We start from the raw sequence: 16,485 nt of genomic DNA, 5'->3' as shown, positions 1-16,485 counted from the left end.
TTGGCACACTTTAGGCCCCTTAGTGCATCGTTTAAATGCCACGGGCTACCTGAGCATTGTTTCTGACCATGTCCATCCCTTTATGACCACCATGTACCCACTACTACTTCCAGCAGGATAATGCACCATGTCACAAAGCTCGAATCATTTCAAATTGGTTTTTTGAACATGACAATGAGTTCACTGTACTAAAATGGCCCCCACAGTCACCAGATCTCAACACAATAGAGCATATTTGGGATGTGGTGGAACGGGAGCTTCGTGCCCTGCATGTGCATCCCACAAATCTCCATCAACTGCAAGATGCTATCCTATCAATATGGGCCAACATTTCAAAAGAATGCTTTCAGCACCTTGTTGAATCAATGCCACGTAGAATTAACGAAAGGGGGTCAAACACCATATTAGTATGGTGTTCCTAATAATCCTTTAGGTGAATATATATATATATATACAGCATTGTATAATGTATATTCCTTAAGTGTTGTTTGACTTATACAGTGCTGTAAAAAAAAAACTTTTCTGATTTCCATTTTCCATTCCTTAGTATCCATTGACTGATGTGCTGAATGAGCCATAAAAAATGGGGTCAAGGGTATTCTTCTTTTCTTATTTTTTACCTTTGCTTTAAACAAGATTGTTCAGGTGTGGCTTAAATTTCAAGGCAGTACAGTGCCTTTATTTCTGCTTGATCAGCTCTACAGGGCTACATTAATCTCTGAAAAGGTCAATGGTAGGAAAAATGTTGGTATAAAGGGATATGTTTTAAAATTGTTCAGCAGCAACACAGCTCTAGGCATTGTCATGGCTGGATTCAATATGTGGTATCAAACAAGTTTAACAGGCCAATTCAATGCTGTAATGCACATTGGATCCTGTTTAAACTTACACTTAAAGTGCTTAAAGCTGATAAATGTGCTTGTTTGCTTAAAGCTGATATAATTTGAAATCACTCTACCAATTTTCTCAGTTGTGACCAGCAGGCTCCCAGAATAGTAGGCACCTACAATAAAAGCATCCAATAAAGAAATGTAAAATTGTTCTATGATTTTTCCATAATCTTTTCTTAGAGCTCACCCAAAGTCTATCAGTTAATGCTCCATCAGATCCCTCTCTTACATTAATTATTTAAAATTTGCAGATTGAGCCTCGTCCCCTAAGTCTCCTGGCATAGGCTCCATCCCCCTGCGACCCTGTACACAGATTAAAGCAGTTTAGATGATAAGTGCGAGTGAGCAAGTTTACATTGGCCAGCTAGTTTGACACTCACTGATTATATTTTGGTCAGAAGAAATCTGAACCAGCTTCAGGACAGGCTGAGGTGTATAGTGTACCATCCTGGGCGATAACCAAAAGTGAAAATAATATTCTTGCCTTAAATCGCGAGTCTGGACCGAGTCTGTCCAGAAATAGCTGTTGACATTCCTGCTATATAGCAGAAGTTCCAGGGGCTACAGTGCAAAGTATTATTTTTAAAATGATTGAAGTATTGCTCTGATTGTTCATCATATTAGATTTGGTAAACTGTAAGTAAAAACCAACAGCTAATAACTAACTAGGTAATAACTAATGTAAAGCTAAATTAACTAAAATGTTAGAGAAATGTCACAGTAAAAAGGAGTCACATGACATCAGTAACATTTCATACATGCATAAAAAAGAAATACTGTGATTTTTCTGTGTATAAAAGCAGAGGCAGAGGTGAGGCCAGAAACTGTAAAGTATAAAATTATTCTTTGCTTAGTTAGCCCTTGAGCTAATTGTATTAGTTACCACTAGCAAGTTTTGGCTAATTGTGTAATGTACTGTTGGTCTTAGTCACCGTGACACAACGCCATACTGATCCACCATCGGTCCAGTAGAGGGCGGTAATGTACCTAAAAGCTGACTGCTAAAAGAAATCAGGGGGACAACTTATCAGAATTCAAAAAAAATATTTCTGTAAACATGATTATGTCTATAGAGTTGCTTTTTCGACATGTGTCCCTAGCATGTGAACAAGCTCAAACTTAAATGGCTTAAAAACTTAACTTATTGACTCTACTATACCAGCTCACTCGTTTCATGATACCATTGAAGGCTACTTGAACAGGTCCATGAAACCCATTGTCCTTTTGGTCATGCATCGTTTGTGAAAAAAATATATATTGCGCTCAGAAACTTTGTCTTACAATCTTTAAAGTAAAGAGATCATGGTCACCTACCCTATTGTTATAATCCAGGAGAGTTAATTTTATAGTACAGTTTTAAAGCAATTATCAAAATATGAGCTAGCAATATAACTTCCTGCATTTGAACAAGATTAGTATGTGGAGATAATTATATACCCATGACAAATCTGGACAATGTTTTAGATTTAAAAATGTAAACTAAATGAGCTGACATGGTTTTTAGATTTTTGATGATGTGATAGGCCAAATTCACAGGCAAGTTCTCTACTTAATAGCAACTTAAACTGGTTAAATGATAAACATTCAGATCAGTATTACAGTACTGATTATTCACCAACTTTCCAATAGCTTATCCACCCCAGCAATTTCTACTAAAAAGTCCTTCAGTTATGTAGCTGTGACTTTAGAAGCATGCATAAATGGGGGGACAAAAACACAAGTGTTGCAATGTTGACCACTTTATTCCCATAAATATCCACACACCAGCAAATTATGAATAAGAATGCCGTTATAATCCAAAACACAACATCTTACATAAAAAAGTCACAATTCCTAGATCTAAAACATGTCATTTTAAATAAGTTTTACCTACACATTAAAAAATAAAAAAAAAAGAAAGAAAGAGATTAACCAGATTGTGACAATGTAACCTGGTTGAAAAAAAAAAAAAAAAAGAAAAAAATTTTTGCAAATGGTTCAGTGCATTTACCCAAAAGTCAACTTCGTAGGGAGAAAGAAAAAGGGGAGGGGATTTTATTTGTTTTTACATACAGTGGCTGAGCATAAAACATCTAGCAATTGCCAACAAAAACTTGTATTCTGCTACATTGTTCTGCCAAACTTACTGTACAACCTAAAGCTGGGAGAATAGAAAAATAAAAATGTTTCTAAGAGGAGTCTGAAACAACCTTAAACATTTAAACCATGAACTTTAAAACATGCATGTATTCTTGTGCTACCAGAGGTTTATGGCTAAACAGCAAAAACATTCTCCCCCTTTCTTTCAACAACTTTGGGGTAGCATAAACAAAAGCATTTTCTAAATATCCAGACTTTCTCCAAGATAAAACATTTAGTCTTAGCTTACAGAAGTTGGGCTGCTCCATGGGTGCCAAATACACTGACTCATTTTGATTCACACTGGCAGTGATCATTGCAACACCCCTAGCATTAGATTAAGGATGCAAAGTCCTTTATTCGTCTTCATCATCATCTTCGTCCTCATCTTCATCCTCCTCCTCATCGTCATCATCATCGTCATCATCCCTGGATTTTGCTTTGCCTGCAGACATTCCACCACCCACTTTCCCCTTGCTCTTGTAGTCTGCCATGTCCTGACAAGGGAAACAACCACTTAAGTCACTGGCTGGAAAAATCTTAATATTCTATACAGAGAATACTGGCAATAATAACTTTACAGAAACTGGCAAGCTTAGAAGAGTAGAAGAAGACAAACAGACCATTCCCCCATTGTTCAAATCAGTGACGTTTAAACCTCCCAAGACCCTGAACTGCAGTCATGTTAATTGGGTTTTTCAAACAAGATGTTCAACCTTACCTTCTGGTATTTGTCCTTAAGTTTATTGGCTTTTGAAAGAAAAGGCTGCTTCTCAGAGTCTGACAGATTGTTCCACATCTCACCAAGCTTCTTCGCCACATCCCCAATGCCCAAGCTAGGATTCTGAGCCTTGATACTGGGTCTGTGTTCAGAGCAAAATAGGAAAAATCCCGACCTACAAAAGACAAGAACATATTTAAATAGTGTAATGCCACAAAATTTGGATGCTCAAATATTCAAAAGGCCCTTTTGTTAAATAGCTTTGCTGTCCTAATGATACGAGTAACACATACGGTGGCCTCCTTGGTGCACTGGGGTCCTTCTTTGCCTTTCGGCCCCTTTTCCCTGGATTGTAGCTCATCATTTCCTGGTCATATCGAGCCTTATCCTGCTTGGCCATCTCCTCAAATTTGGTCTTTTCTTTTGGAGACATAACCTGAAAGACGGCAGATGGAAGCATTTTTCTTGAAAGACAGAATTTAAATTTAAGACAATTTACAGAGGAGACTTTAAAAGTGATAGGTCAGTAATCATACATCTGAAGAAAGGCGAGATGAAATCAGACCACTCACCTTCCATCTCTCAGAGCACTTCTTAGAAAATTCTGAAAAATTCACAGAAACCCCAGGGTTCTTCTTGTTGTGCTCCTCACGACAGGTCTTCACAAAGTAGGCATAAGCAGACATTTTGCCCTTTGGCTTTGCTGGATCACCTTTTGCCATCCTGAAGGCTGGATGACTTTCAGTTATGCAATAAAAGGATGTACTCCTAAAAGGACAAATCAATTTCATCAATTTAATTTACATTAGCAGAATGTGCCAGTCCCGTTACATGCTTTAACATTCCTATACAATTGAAGTGAAGGTTACAATCTCCCATACTATTTCATATAGCCTGTAAAAAAAAAATAATAATTTAGGACTTTAGAGCACACAGCAAACACAATATCAAAAATACCCCTCCAAAAAAAATTAATAAAGTCTCACAAACGCACAAGACATTTGGGGTGCCTAAAAGGAGTTACTTATCTTCCATTTTACGAATTACAAAGTCATTATAGAAACTTATTAAATAGGGTATGTAATTAGATTTTTTATTTCGGAAATAAAACCTGCAAAAAAAAAAGAGAGGGAAAAGATAAAAAAAAATAAAGGCCCGACTATGTAAACACTTTTAAAACACTTAACTTTAGCACATGAGCGACGCTACAATAGGACTCCATTCATTAAAATGGCCTCTCGGCTAAAGAAGGCGGCTTAAGCTAACAAAGCCGCTCTCTCTCACACACACACAGGTTTCATACACGAAGGTCTTCGGATTTATTTATTTTTCTTAATTTATTCGTCAAAATTTTGGGTGTCTCAGTAATTTAATGCACGTCGAAAAGGTCAAAACCTAGACATAAGCAAGTTAAAGAAGGAGAAACTTTTGACCACCGCAGTCTCTAACAAAAGCAGAGGAAACCAGCCATGACCGGCAAGAGGCGTTGAGGCGCGATTTAACCAAGACCTCGAGTTTTATAAAGCAAAGCGATGGGGGAAATATAAAACACGATATCTCTGATGCATGTACGCAGAGAAAACATCAAGAACAGCTGGAATTATTATTTTTTTTAAATATACTGTTGTTGTTGCTTAGCGTGGGGCAAGTGTTTTACACGCCCGGCCATTTTAAAAACACGTCGGACACGACGTAGTTCATGAATGTAACGGAAAACAAATCATTTCACTCTTTGGAGACGAATGTAATAGTATAAAAGTAAACAGGTGGCCCACTCAATACTTAATTCTCGTTTTGCTACAAAAGCTACAAAAAAACGCACTTTTACTAACATTTTCTCTAATCACGTAAATTAACATGCCATAAATTAAATATAACTCATAAAACCGTTACAGGGATTCAGCTAGATACCTCCAAGTGCTGAATCCCCTGAATACTCACAGAGGTGTCTTGATAAGCGATAGTGTTTCTCAGGTCGCACTATGGCTACGCGCTTCTTCCCGACAGAGGACTACACACAAGCCTCGCGCTAACTCACCACGAGAGCGTGCTGATTGGACAACTCCGGCACGCGCTTAAAACGACCTCTGCAACTGAGGATTGGCTCATAGCCTCATAGTTATTCATGAAGGTTGTCTGCTATTGGTCGGAGAATCGAAAGCCACCTACCCATACTTTGAATACAGCGCGGGAATGCACTGTCAAAACCTGCAGTGTCGGTTTAAAGATCTGTTAGGATCCGTGTCACAGAGCGGAGGCAACAACAACACTGGGGACTGCAGGTCGGTATTCTAACTTATAAAACGCACTATTAACTAGCCTAGTTACTGACCTTCATAATCAAGGACATTCCAAGTCCTTAACAGAGCAAATCGTTAATTTGGGTGTTGACGCGCAATACACACAGTCTACCACTGTTTAATTTTCTTAAAGAATAAAGTCCTAACAAACCCAGGTCAATACTAAAAAAAATCCTTCGCAAAAACACTGCATACCCTCCTTATATTACGGTAATATCGCCTGGAATTTTACAGTACTGTGCAAGATCTTGATAGACGCCTGTGTATTACCGTTACAGGTCAACGTGCTGCACTGCTCCAGTGTTTCTGCAGCTCCCACTAGCCTGTGGTTTGCACTGTCACAGTCTGATCCCGGGTTTCAGTACCTAGCTATACAAACAAGCAAACAGAATGATTTTGATGGACTTGTCTCTGTAGTGTGGGCACAGGCATTGTGACTTCAGTCATTAACTGCAAACTTGGGGTAACTCTGGACAATTAACTCTCGTTTTCTCCTCACATTGCTAACCTTACTCACTCTGGTCGATTTCTTTGTTATAACATCAGAAGAATTCGTCTATTTCTCTCCTCACAGGTCACTCTGTTGCTTGCTCTTATTATTTCAAGACCGAACTACTACGGCTTACTCCTGGCTGGTCTGTGTATGTGCACCATTTGCTCTCTGCAGCTGCTAGATTTGTTTTCAACCTTTCCAATTTCTCCCTTCCTACTTCTCCACTCCCTCCCTATAGCTGCCCGCATCAAATTCAAAACACTGATGCCTGCCTACACAACCAAAAACCGCCCAGCATCCACTTACCTCAAAGCACTTATCACACCTCGCACTTTGCCCTCCGATCCTGCAGCACTGCTGGTCACCACACCATCTCTCAGAGACAGAGGAAGACATGCATCTAGACTGTTGTTCTGTTCTGGCTCCTAGGTGGTGGAACGAACTTTCTTTAGATGCCTAAACAGCTGAGTCACTGGCAATCTTTAAGCGATGACGAAAGACCTATCTGTTTCTTATGTATTTGGGTTAAGGTCCCCACCCAATTTTTTTTTTTTTAATTACATAAATAAAATAATCCTTCCCATCAGTGTTGGTGTTTAACCTAGTAAACCAGGACATTTAGTTATGAAAACATTAAAGCATTTATGTAAGTCACTCTAGATAAGTGCAACTAATAATTATTATAGTAAAATAATAATAATAATAGCATAGTTACCTGATCACATTACTGCTGTTATAGTTTATACCTAACCTTGTTTAAGCTGGCAGGGTGTGTGATAATATGAATGTGAAATATCTGTACCTGTAGGACTATCACACCATGCACTTTTTTTAAACACACAAAAGAAGGTAAAAAAAAAAAAAAACCAATATCTAAATTTAAACATAAATCCTTCAAACTCAGTCAAACTTATAATTTGACATTGTAGGCTTCATGTAAGGTAAAAATTAAAAAGAGATTTTGTAAATTTAAGTCAAGGTTAATTTCATACACCTTAATGCATTATCAAAAACAAAATATTTTACTGTATTCATCTTTTAAAACTTCATGACTGAATAAAACAGAATGTTTGATTTAGAGCAGTAAACATTTCTTTAATAATACCATTTACATTTGTAGGAAAAGTAGCCTGTTCACCTTTTAGAAATATTGTCTGTACTTCCACGGGCATCATCTATGTTAAAGCACCCACAATTAACATCATATTAAAAATTAGTTTATCATATCATATTATTAGTTTATAGGACAAGATTAATATGAATCATTATCCCCAGACACATGGTGTATTCTGTGGTAGCACATGTGAATATTTCACAATGGTTATATAATTCATTATAAATCATTTCCACAGCATCAAAAAACTCACAAATAACTCTCGCAACACATCAAGTTTGGATGCTCCAATGCCGTTTACTCTGGGATCAATTAAGTTAGTAACCATCTATCTATCTATTTATCTATCTATCTATCCCATCCATATATCTATCTATCTATAGTATAGCATTATTTCATGAGTTCTTGCCTGTTTAAATATGGTCCAATAAAAAACTAAGCATTCGTAGCACAATTCACTTAAATTAACTTAAATGACTGGACTTGGACTCGTACAGTAGGTGTTAGCCTATCATTTTATTTAACAATTATAAAAAAGTGGTCAGGTAAAAGCAGAAATACAGTATTTACTATAAAATATTTAATATTAGGACTACAGGAAATGTATATTAAAATGGAGATGCCATTTTAATGCTGGTAATGTAAATATGTGGAAATATAACACTGCTGGTTATGGAAATATTTGGTCCTTTGTTTCTCTTAAAATTATTAAAAACAGAACATGCAGCTTATAAATGTTACTGAAACAGGTACAAAATCACTTTTGAAGACTCCAATGTCAGGAAATTAGAAGTCAGAATTTAGGCATTTTCTCTGACCCTTAAATAAATGTCAGTAAAAATCACTACAAAAATTGTCAGTGATTACACAAATATTTAATTAATTTGTTGTCAAGCCACCACCATACATATCCATGTGTAAGTTCTAACTATAGAAATTATATATTAGAAGGAGTGTTATCCCTGCCAATTGCACTGTAGCTGACACTACTGTCAGAGCCACTGTCAGTAAATAAAAAATGAATCAACACCTTTTGATCAGGAAAGATCAAGCAATCAATCAACAGCCCTGTGGTATGAAGATAATTACTGTAGAGTTATGTATGTCTCTGTGTATTAGACAGTGGTTTGCATGGCTGTCCCTCCAAGGTCTGAAGATGAGGAAAGTGATCGAGTTGAAGAGCCTTCTCTCTGAAGCTCCTTTACTCTTCTCTGCAACTCTGTTTTCACAACTAACAGTTCTTTCAGATGTTGGTAAACGGGAACCTGACAAAAAGAAAGAAATAATAAAAAAGAAAACTTTTTTTTACACTTTAAAAAATGGGAGTAAAAGTAAAACATAGTGAACATGTTTAAACATGAAATTGAACCTGCACAATGCTAAAGTACCATTTTTCTACATTTGTCCATTGACTCTTTTGTATAGAACATCTACTACATACAGCTCCCACCTGTGGCATCGTGCGAGGGTTCCAGCGTACATAGTAGCTCACCCACAGTTCAAGGTGCCTTAAACTGGCCATCGGGTATAAAACATGATGTTCATAATTTACGTAGAGTGGGTTGGTGAAGTCTTCAACCTGACTATTTATGTACGACCACAGTGACACAGTCTTCGTGAGCACCCCCTGGAGAAAGAGACAAAATGAATTACTTTTCATAAAGATATACTATATAACCAATAGTATGTAGACACCTCATCAGTAGTGTTTTCTTCTGGGAGTCAAACTTTTCAAACTGTGCTTGTCATTTTAATAAAAACACTTGGATTAACAGTTTTGTTGTGTTAATATAAAATCTTCTGTCCTGTTGCCTACTGCCATCTCTTTGCCAATTTTCACATTTTACAGTATTTTACAGTGAGCAAAACAGCACCCTCTAAATATCGTGGTGAATGTGTGGTGAAACCTCTCGTTATTCATTATTAAATCCGCACAGTGGATAAATGTCCAAGTGTTAAGCATAAAAAGGTGGTGATAAATGAATCAGAAAATGCATAAATTAAATATTTAGAACCAGGCTGGAGTGTTAGCACACACATGCATGTGTAGCAGCAGATTTGTTCAACAAGTATTGTGTAAAATCATACAATCTAAAAGTTAATCTGGTCACATTTTGGTCTCATTTGTCCACTGTGTGGTTCGCATCATTGTCCTGTTGCATGATCCAATTTTGACCGAACTTTAATAATATAATCTTTATCACTGTAGAACGTTAAACTTCAATTTGTTTGGAAATGGTTTTATAACCCTCTCCAGAAAAATATGTGGCATCAATTGCTTCTCTAACGCCATTGCTTATATCCTTATCTCTTGGCATTGTGTTAACACACAACTAAATGGTCCAGACCAGCAAACTTTTATTGAGGTCTGCAAATCTGCTGATAATCAATTAACCAAGGGTTGTGATGATTAGCAGCATAAGGCTGTAACTTACCCTCTTAAATCCCGTGGAAGCTATAAAGGGGTACTTAGTATTGCCCATGTTTTTTTTCTTTTCTTTTGGGCTCAATATTTGTTAAATAATGGCATGGTAAAAGTTATATTTTGTTCTTCGTCAAAGGTTGTATTTACCTAATACTAAGACCAGCTATAATCAGATAATTTTTAAGATTTTACATGAAAAGAGGGGTAATAACTTTTGAACATGACCGTATGAACAAAAATGAATCCATAGTGTCAAGTTGGTCTGGAGAAACTCAAGTGGCCTGCACAGAGCCCTATAGAATAGTTTTGTAACATGCCAACAGATGGCGGTACAAGTCTGCACGCACAGTCACAGTGAACACTGACCTTCAAATCAGTGTGCCAAAAGACATTGTCCTGTGTACAGTACATTGGAAGCTGCACACCCGGTGCTATTCCGACCACGTGTGTTACCACGTCTGTGATTTCATCATGGACAGCAAGTTAAAACAAAGAACGAACATGGAATTCTGTGTAAAACTGGGAAAATCTAACAAGAACACTATCAGCATGCTGTAGATGACCCGTTCTTCATATTGAGGATCATTACCGATGACAAAACCGATGTATGTGTATGCCCCTGAGACGAAGCAACAGTCTTGACAGTGGAAGAGCTGTTTGTGACTGAAAAAGGCAAAACAGATCCACAGCTCGACAAGTGTATGCTCATCGTCCTTTTCAGACCGTCAATAGCGAACTTTACAAAAAAAAAAGTTCATATGGTAAAAACAACCAGATCTATGGCACGCTAATCGCAAAACCACCTTGTTTATAGTGCATTAAATATATATAGATAATATATATATAATATATATATATAGTGGAAAAGGGTTGCTCAGTGGTTTAAAGTCTTCTTTTTAAATGAAAGTAAAAAAGATAAAAGGTTTTTATTTGGAAATCCCAACCCAACAAAAATACAGCTGAGCTGATGGCATGATGGATAGTTCATGCTAAATGAGCCCTGACCAAGTATTAAGTGCACAAGGCAAAATAATTTTTTAGAAGCTGGATATTTCTGCATTGTAAATCTAGTAAGTAGTAGTAGTAAAACTACTAGTAATAGTAGTAAAACTACTGATCTGAATTTTCTTATACAATCATATGTAGTTTTTACTCAGAATGGATCAATGAAGAACACACATCAAGTGAATGGCAGTTCTGTGGTCAGAAATACCTTGTTGATGAGAAAAAAATGTCAGAAAGGCTAAAGTAATTAATACCGGTGGTGAGCAGAAACACATCTCAGAATGTGTCTCAGTTTGCACGAACGGGTGGCTCACAGGTGGTAGGGTCAGACTTTAGGGTCAGCAGCATGACTACATGGACTCAATGTGCCTTGTGTCAACAGGCTGTTCAAGGTGGTGTAATAGTGTGGGAAATATTTTCTTGGCACATTTTCTGGACCCATTTATATAAATCTTTGCCGAAATGCCACAGAGTGTTTGAGTATTCTTGCTGACTAGTGCATCCCTTCATAGTTACGAATTTATCTTCTAACAGCTCCAAAATAAAAGGTGTCTTAAACTAGGTTTATCCACAAAATGTTCTCACTGTTCTTTAGTGGCCTTTCCACCAGATCTAAATTCAAGGAAGCATTTTTTGGATTTGTTAAAATGACAGATTGTCAGCATAAATGGCACCTGAAAAATCCACAGCAACTGCATGATGCAATCATGTCAACGGACCAGAGTCATAATACTGTAGAAATGTTAAAAAAAAAACTTCACTCTTGCATCTCCTTTACCAAAAATGTGTATAAACTATTCTACATAATTTCATGTTCTTTCTGATGTGTTGATTCTGCTAAATTTGTACTTGCTCATTTAATGTATAAAACAAGCATGACTGTTCCCACTTTTGGGTGTGACCATAGATGTGTACACCACATGCAATCACATATAAAATTAAAGCACTGAGTTTACAGAAAAAAAATGGGAGAAACAACAGAAATCTGTGAGCAACTTTTTGAAAATGATCTAAATACCCTCTTTAATGAAGGGGACCAAATGTATCAAAATAGTTAATATAATCATCTAAATATTCAGATGCAATTTAACAAATGAACAGCAAAGTAATGTATTAATTTATAAAAATAAATAAATTATGTACATCTCACTTTACCCTTAAAGCATATTTGCAAGACTGAATCTTACATCCTTGGGTCATAAACCTTAAACTCTTTAGTCAATCTATATTTAGCTTTCATTACAGCATACAATGTGGTGGACAGTTTATGTGTGAAAATGATTCCTCATGCTCCCAGATACACCCTATCACAATCTGATTCTTTGATTTTCCTGTGCCATCAAGGGGGAAAAAAACTCATACATGTGATAACCTGGTAATTTAGTACATTCAGATATTCAGCAGATTACTGTTTATTGACATATATTGTTGCTGAGCCTAGACCTGATCAACTGAAGCAACCCCAGATCATACAGAAGACCCATGCATGATAGGTGCAATGCTTTATACATTTCCCTTTTTACCCTGATCTGCTGGAATAGAGTCACTCTGAACTTATCAGACCACATGAAATTTCTTTTGCTCCAAAGCCCAATCCTTTTGCTTCCCAGCAAACTAAAACCTTTTTCCTGACTTCCCATTTTAAGAAATTTTAATAAATAATCACCTAATTTCTTAGTCATAAAATTGCAATTCCTAGTTAATTAGGAATCAAGAAGATGAAAATTTAATTTGGGATTCAGAGAACTGTGAGAATTACTCTGATAAAACTGAGTGTGTTTTTCTTGCCTTTGAGGTTCGCTCCTGCTCACTGTTGTAGAGAAAGGTCCCAAACAGGCAGCTGTAGAGATGATCTAATACAGTAATGAGGAACAGCTCATTGAACTCAAATGCTGAGGGAAACTGAGGAATGAGATAAAAAGAAACACATTAAGGTTACAAATTTATGTTTGAACACATACATGATTCTGACTATAAGTGCTTCCCAGCTAACCTCCAAAAAGACTTATGTTTCAGAGGTGTAAATATACCGTATGACCCCATACAGTACTTAGAAACCCTGTTTATTATTATTGCAGTAGCAGGCTTTAAAATGTGATTAGAAATTTATACTTTATGTTTCTACTGTGCACATATTTCAACGAAAAGTAAAAAGAAAAAAAATATTAATAACAGCTTACTTGTAGCTTAAAAGCATAAAAGTGCATAAAATTATATTTAAAGACCCCATTCAGACTCTATGAAGAGACACACTAACATATCTAAGTCCAAGTGTAACTTAGCACATTTAAGGCATTTTAATGATTAACCGTCTTATCCTAAGACTCCTGGGATAGCCTCCCGCAACCCTGTATTTAGGATAAAGTGGTATAGGTGATGACTGACAGAGTGAATGGAAGCAGGAGAAATGTGTGCTCCTGTAATTTTTGTATTTAAAATTTACTTCTTTAGTGATGTGTGTGTTTTTAAAGAAATGTGACAAAAAGAAGAAAAACATCTAAAACATTACATTCTATCCTTAACTATTTACCTATATTTATATATATCAGTTCTTTAATAACACTTATTTCTCTGAAATAAGTCGTTCTTCAGGTTTTTTTAGTTTAAATATTTCATCAAATGTCTCAAAGTGATTAGGAAAATTACTGCAGCAAACAGAGGTGTAATGATGCACACAATACATATTTGACACAATACATTTTCAATACAGCCAAAATAAGCAGTGCTTAAATAACTTTGAGTTGATTTGTGTGATCCACTTACATTCTTAACAGAAACCAAATAAAAGCAGTGGGTTAGACTGTAACATTATTTTTGTTTTCATAATAAGGGTTTATGTGGCAAAAACGTTTGGTGTGCACACAAAACCCACAAACATTTGTCTTCACTATACTCAGTATAGTCTCCTATGTGTCATATATATTCCATGCCTATTAGCTCTGAGTGCACAGCTACTATGATTAATGCAGTTTACAGCTACATTGTGTGAGACTATTTGGTTAAGTAGTAAAAACGAAAAAACATGAATGAGTCAGGGTGGGCATATATTGCAATAATTACAATTATGTACAAATGATCTAATGTTAGTGAGATTGTTAGCTCCTTTTTAAAAAGGTTTTCCTCTTTTCCCTGATATTTCGTAACTGTGACTGTCGCGCCAAAGTATACAATATCTTTTTTTTTATTCTTACAACACTTGTGTACTACTTGGGATATGATAAATGTATCTCGAGATTTGTGCCAGATCCCAAGGTAAATCCTAGATCACTAGGTAGCATTTCAGTACCCCCAATAATGCTTATATTATTTAAGTATCTGATTGATTTATTGATATTTAGCATACAGTCCTGAATATTTTTTTTTTACATTTACACATTTACATTTAGGCATTTGGCAGAGGCTCTTATCCAGAGCGACTTACATTTTTATCTCATTATACATCTGAGTAGTTGAGGGTTAAGGGGCCTTGCTCAAGGGCCCAACAGTGGCAACTTGGTGGTTGTGGGGTGTGAACCTGGGATCTTCCGAACCATAGTCCAATGCCTTAACCACTGAGCTACCCCTGGCCACATTTTTAATGTTTATAGTTTGAGTCTCATAGCCTTGCAGGACATCTACATTCCACTAGAGGGCAGCGGCCACAGACTGCAAGCCGCTGATACCTTGCAGCACTTAAGAGTATGATAGATTACAGTGGAACCTTGGATTACGAGCATAATTCGTTCCGGAAGCGGGCTTGTATTCCAGGACACTCGTAAACCAAATGTAATTTTCCCACAAGAAATGATGGAAACTCAAATTATTTGTTCCACAGACAAAAAAATAAATACTGTATCTCACTAGTGTGAGCGCATACTAACGGAATCACTGCTGTAAAGTAAAACAAACAAACAAATTAACCTGCACTTTACCTTTGAAAAGAATCGCGACAGAGCAGTGTTTCTGTGTAGAACAGAGTGTGTGTGTGTGTATGTTCACACACACACACACACACACACACACACGCACACAAACACACACTCTAAACGTGCGCGCACGCACGATTTGCTTTACACGCGTGCACACACGTGTTATAAGAAACAGTACATGTGCGCTGTACACACACGATCACAAACACAAATAAAATATGTTTTACACACACACACACATGTGGTCACAGTGTTATAGTAAACAGTACACTTGAGCACATATGTTGATTATACCAGTAAGAGGCTGGTACGAAGACCCAGCAGGGGAGATGATTTAACCACAATTCCGCAGCACAAGAGAGAGAAAAACCATTGGCTCAGTTGTGATTACCAGACGCTTGGCGTCAAAACAAGAAGCCCATGTGTGATACATTATACTCGGTGCTCGTAAACCGCGTTACTCATAACCCGAGGTTTCACTGTAATAGCAAAAATAAATAAACGGATTAATAGTAAAGATATTTTATTGATTTTATTAAAATAGACACTATCAGAGAAAAAATATATAATTTAAAAAATGTTCGCTTTCAAACCAGCCAATATACGTTCAATAACCACTTTAACAGACATCTGCTCATCGTGTAATTATCCAAATCAGCCAATCATGTGAGGGCAGTGCAAGGAGTAAAATCTTGCCGGTGCTATCAAAAGCTTCGGCTAATACTCACTATCAATATTCAAATGATAGAAGAGAATCATATGGTAGGATATGCACAGACCACAGAAAGGGCCACATTTTAAATTTCATATGGCACCATGCTTTAATGAAGTCGTAAACTTTTATGAGGACAGTATGGATGATTAGCCTTTACAGAAAAAATAATTGCAGTCGCTACCATAATATTCAAAAATAAATAGAATTGCTTTAATATAAAAGAAAACCTACTGAAGAACCACTAGCGTCCGACAGATTAACCATCCCCAAGGTTTAACATGTAAATGTGTCACGACGCCTAAACTAAAATTTTAAATGGGGTTTGAACAGAACTACATTTTAGATAACTTTGAGAGAACTTTATTCAGTGGGTTAAGCTGTTATATTCTTTTATGTTTTGACCATCATGTCCCTATCTTTAGCTGTGTGAATGAATTTCACTAAGATAAATGTTTTTCTACTTATTTCAGTGTATAGAAATCTTTCTATCCCAGTTTCTTTTTTTTTTTTCTTTACACAAACATGAATGTTTTATTTTAAAATGTATTAAAAATAAATAAATAAATAAACTGCTAAGCTTGGTTGCAAGTGTCCTCATTTAGCTCCCCCTCTTTGGCTTGGCATGAAGGCTATTATCTTTTCTTTTCTGCTTTTATCCCATAATTTAATCGGAGCCAATTCCCACCCGTCATTAGGGCAGTCTCCCATCAAGTCTACAACCACCAAATATCAAGTGTTACTTCCGAGATATGTGACGGCAGCCAACTGCACCTTTTTAAACTGCTTGCTCAAGCAC

The 16,485-nt window shown here is 36.6% G+C and overlaps 2 protein-coding genes across 4 annotated transcripts in view; both read right to left on the bottom strand.

Annotated features, from left to right (window-relative positions):
• Positions 1 to 2,613: 2,613 nt before the first annotated feature.
• hmgb3b (high mobility group box 3b) lies at positions 2,614 to 5,782 on the bottom strand. 2 transcript variants are annotated; one of them, XM_053478957.1, is made up of 5 exons: positions 5,671 to 5,782; positions 4,302 to 4,497; positions 4,023 to 4,165; positions 3,730 to 3,904; positions 2,614 to 3,505 (listed from the first exon to the last, which is right to left on the bottom strand). In XM_053478957.1, exons 2-5 carry the CDS (start codon positions 4,449 to 4,451, stop codon positions 3,365 to 3,367), a joined length of 609 nt encoding a protein of 202 aa, XP_053334932.1. In that variant the 5' UTR covers positions 4,452 to 4,497; positions 5,671 to 5,782; the 3' UTR covers positions 2,614 to 3,364. The 2 variants fall into 2 exon arrangements, with proteins under 2 accessions (XP_053334932.1, XP_053334931.1); XM_053478956.1 differs by having other exon boundaries at positions 5,641 to 5,767.
• Positions 5,783 to 8,132: 2,350 nt separating this feature from the next.
• mtmr1b (myotubularin related protein 1b) overlaps positions 8,133 to 16,485 on the bottom strand; it is a 28,849-nt gene continuing 20,496 nt past the window's right edge. For both annotated transcript variants that reach the window (XM_053479279.1, XM_053479280.1), the window contains 3 exons: positions 12,855 to 12,968; positions 9,087 to 9,263; positions 8,133 to 8,901 (listed from right to left, as the gene is read on the bottom strand). In XM_053479279.1, the coding sequence (XP_053335254.1) occupies positions 8,752 to 8,901; positions 9,087 to 9,263; positions 12,855 to 12,968 (441 nt within the window). In that variant the 3' untranslated portion in view covers positions 8,133 to 8,751. The remainder of the gene's footprint in view (positions 8,902 to 9,086; positions 9,264 to 12,854; positions 12,969 to 16,485) is intronic.

The sequence above is a fragment of the Clarias gariepinus genome, chromosome 19 (assembly GCF_024256425.1).
Source record: "Clarias gariepinus isolate MV-2021 ecotype Netherlands chromosome 19, CGAR_prim_01v2, whole genome shotgun sequence".
In the NCBI taxonomy this organism is placed as follows: domain Eukaryota; kingdom Metazoa; phylum Chordata; class Actinopteri; order Siluriformes; family Clariidae; genus Clarias; species Clarias gariepinus.
The sequence above is the reverse complement of the archived record's forward strand: the minus strand, read 5'-3'. Positions and strand labels throughout refer to the sequence as shown.

Excerpts from the sequence above, each read along its gene's own strand:
- hmgb3b (XM_053478957.1), bottom strand. The coding sequence starts at position 4,451 with ATGGCAAAAGGTGATCCAGCAAAGCCAAAGGGCAAAATGTCTGCTTAT. Across the intron at positions 4,166-4,301 it reads AGTGCTCTGAGAGATGGAAG|GTTATGTCTCCAAAAGAAAA; the intron begins GTGAGTGGTCTG and ends GCCGTCTTTCAG. Across the intron at positions 3,905-4,022 it reads AGTGCACCAAGGAGGCCACC|GTCGGGATTTTTCCTATTTT; the intron begins GTATGTGTTACT and ends TGTCTTTTGTAG.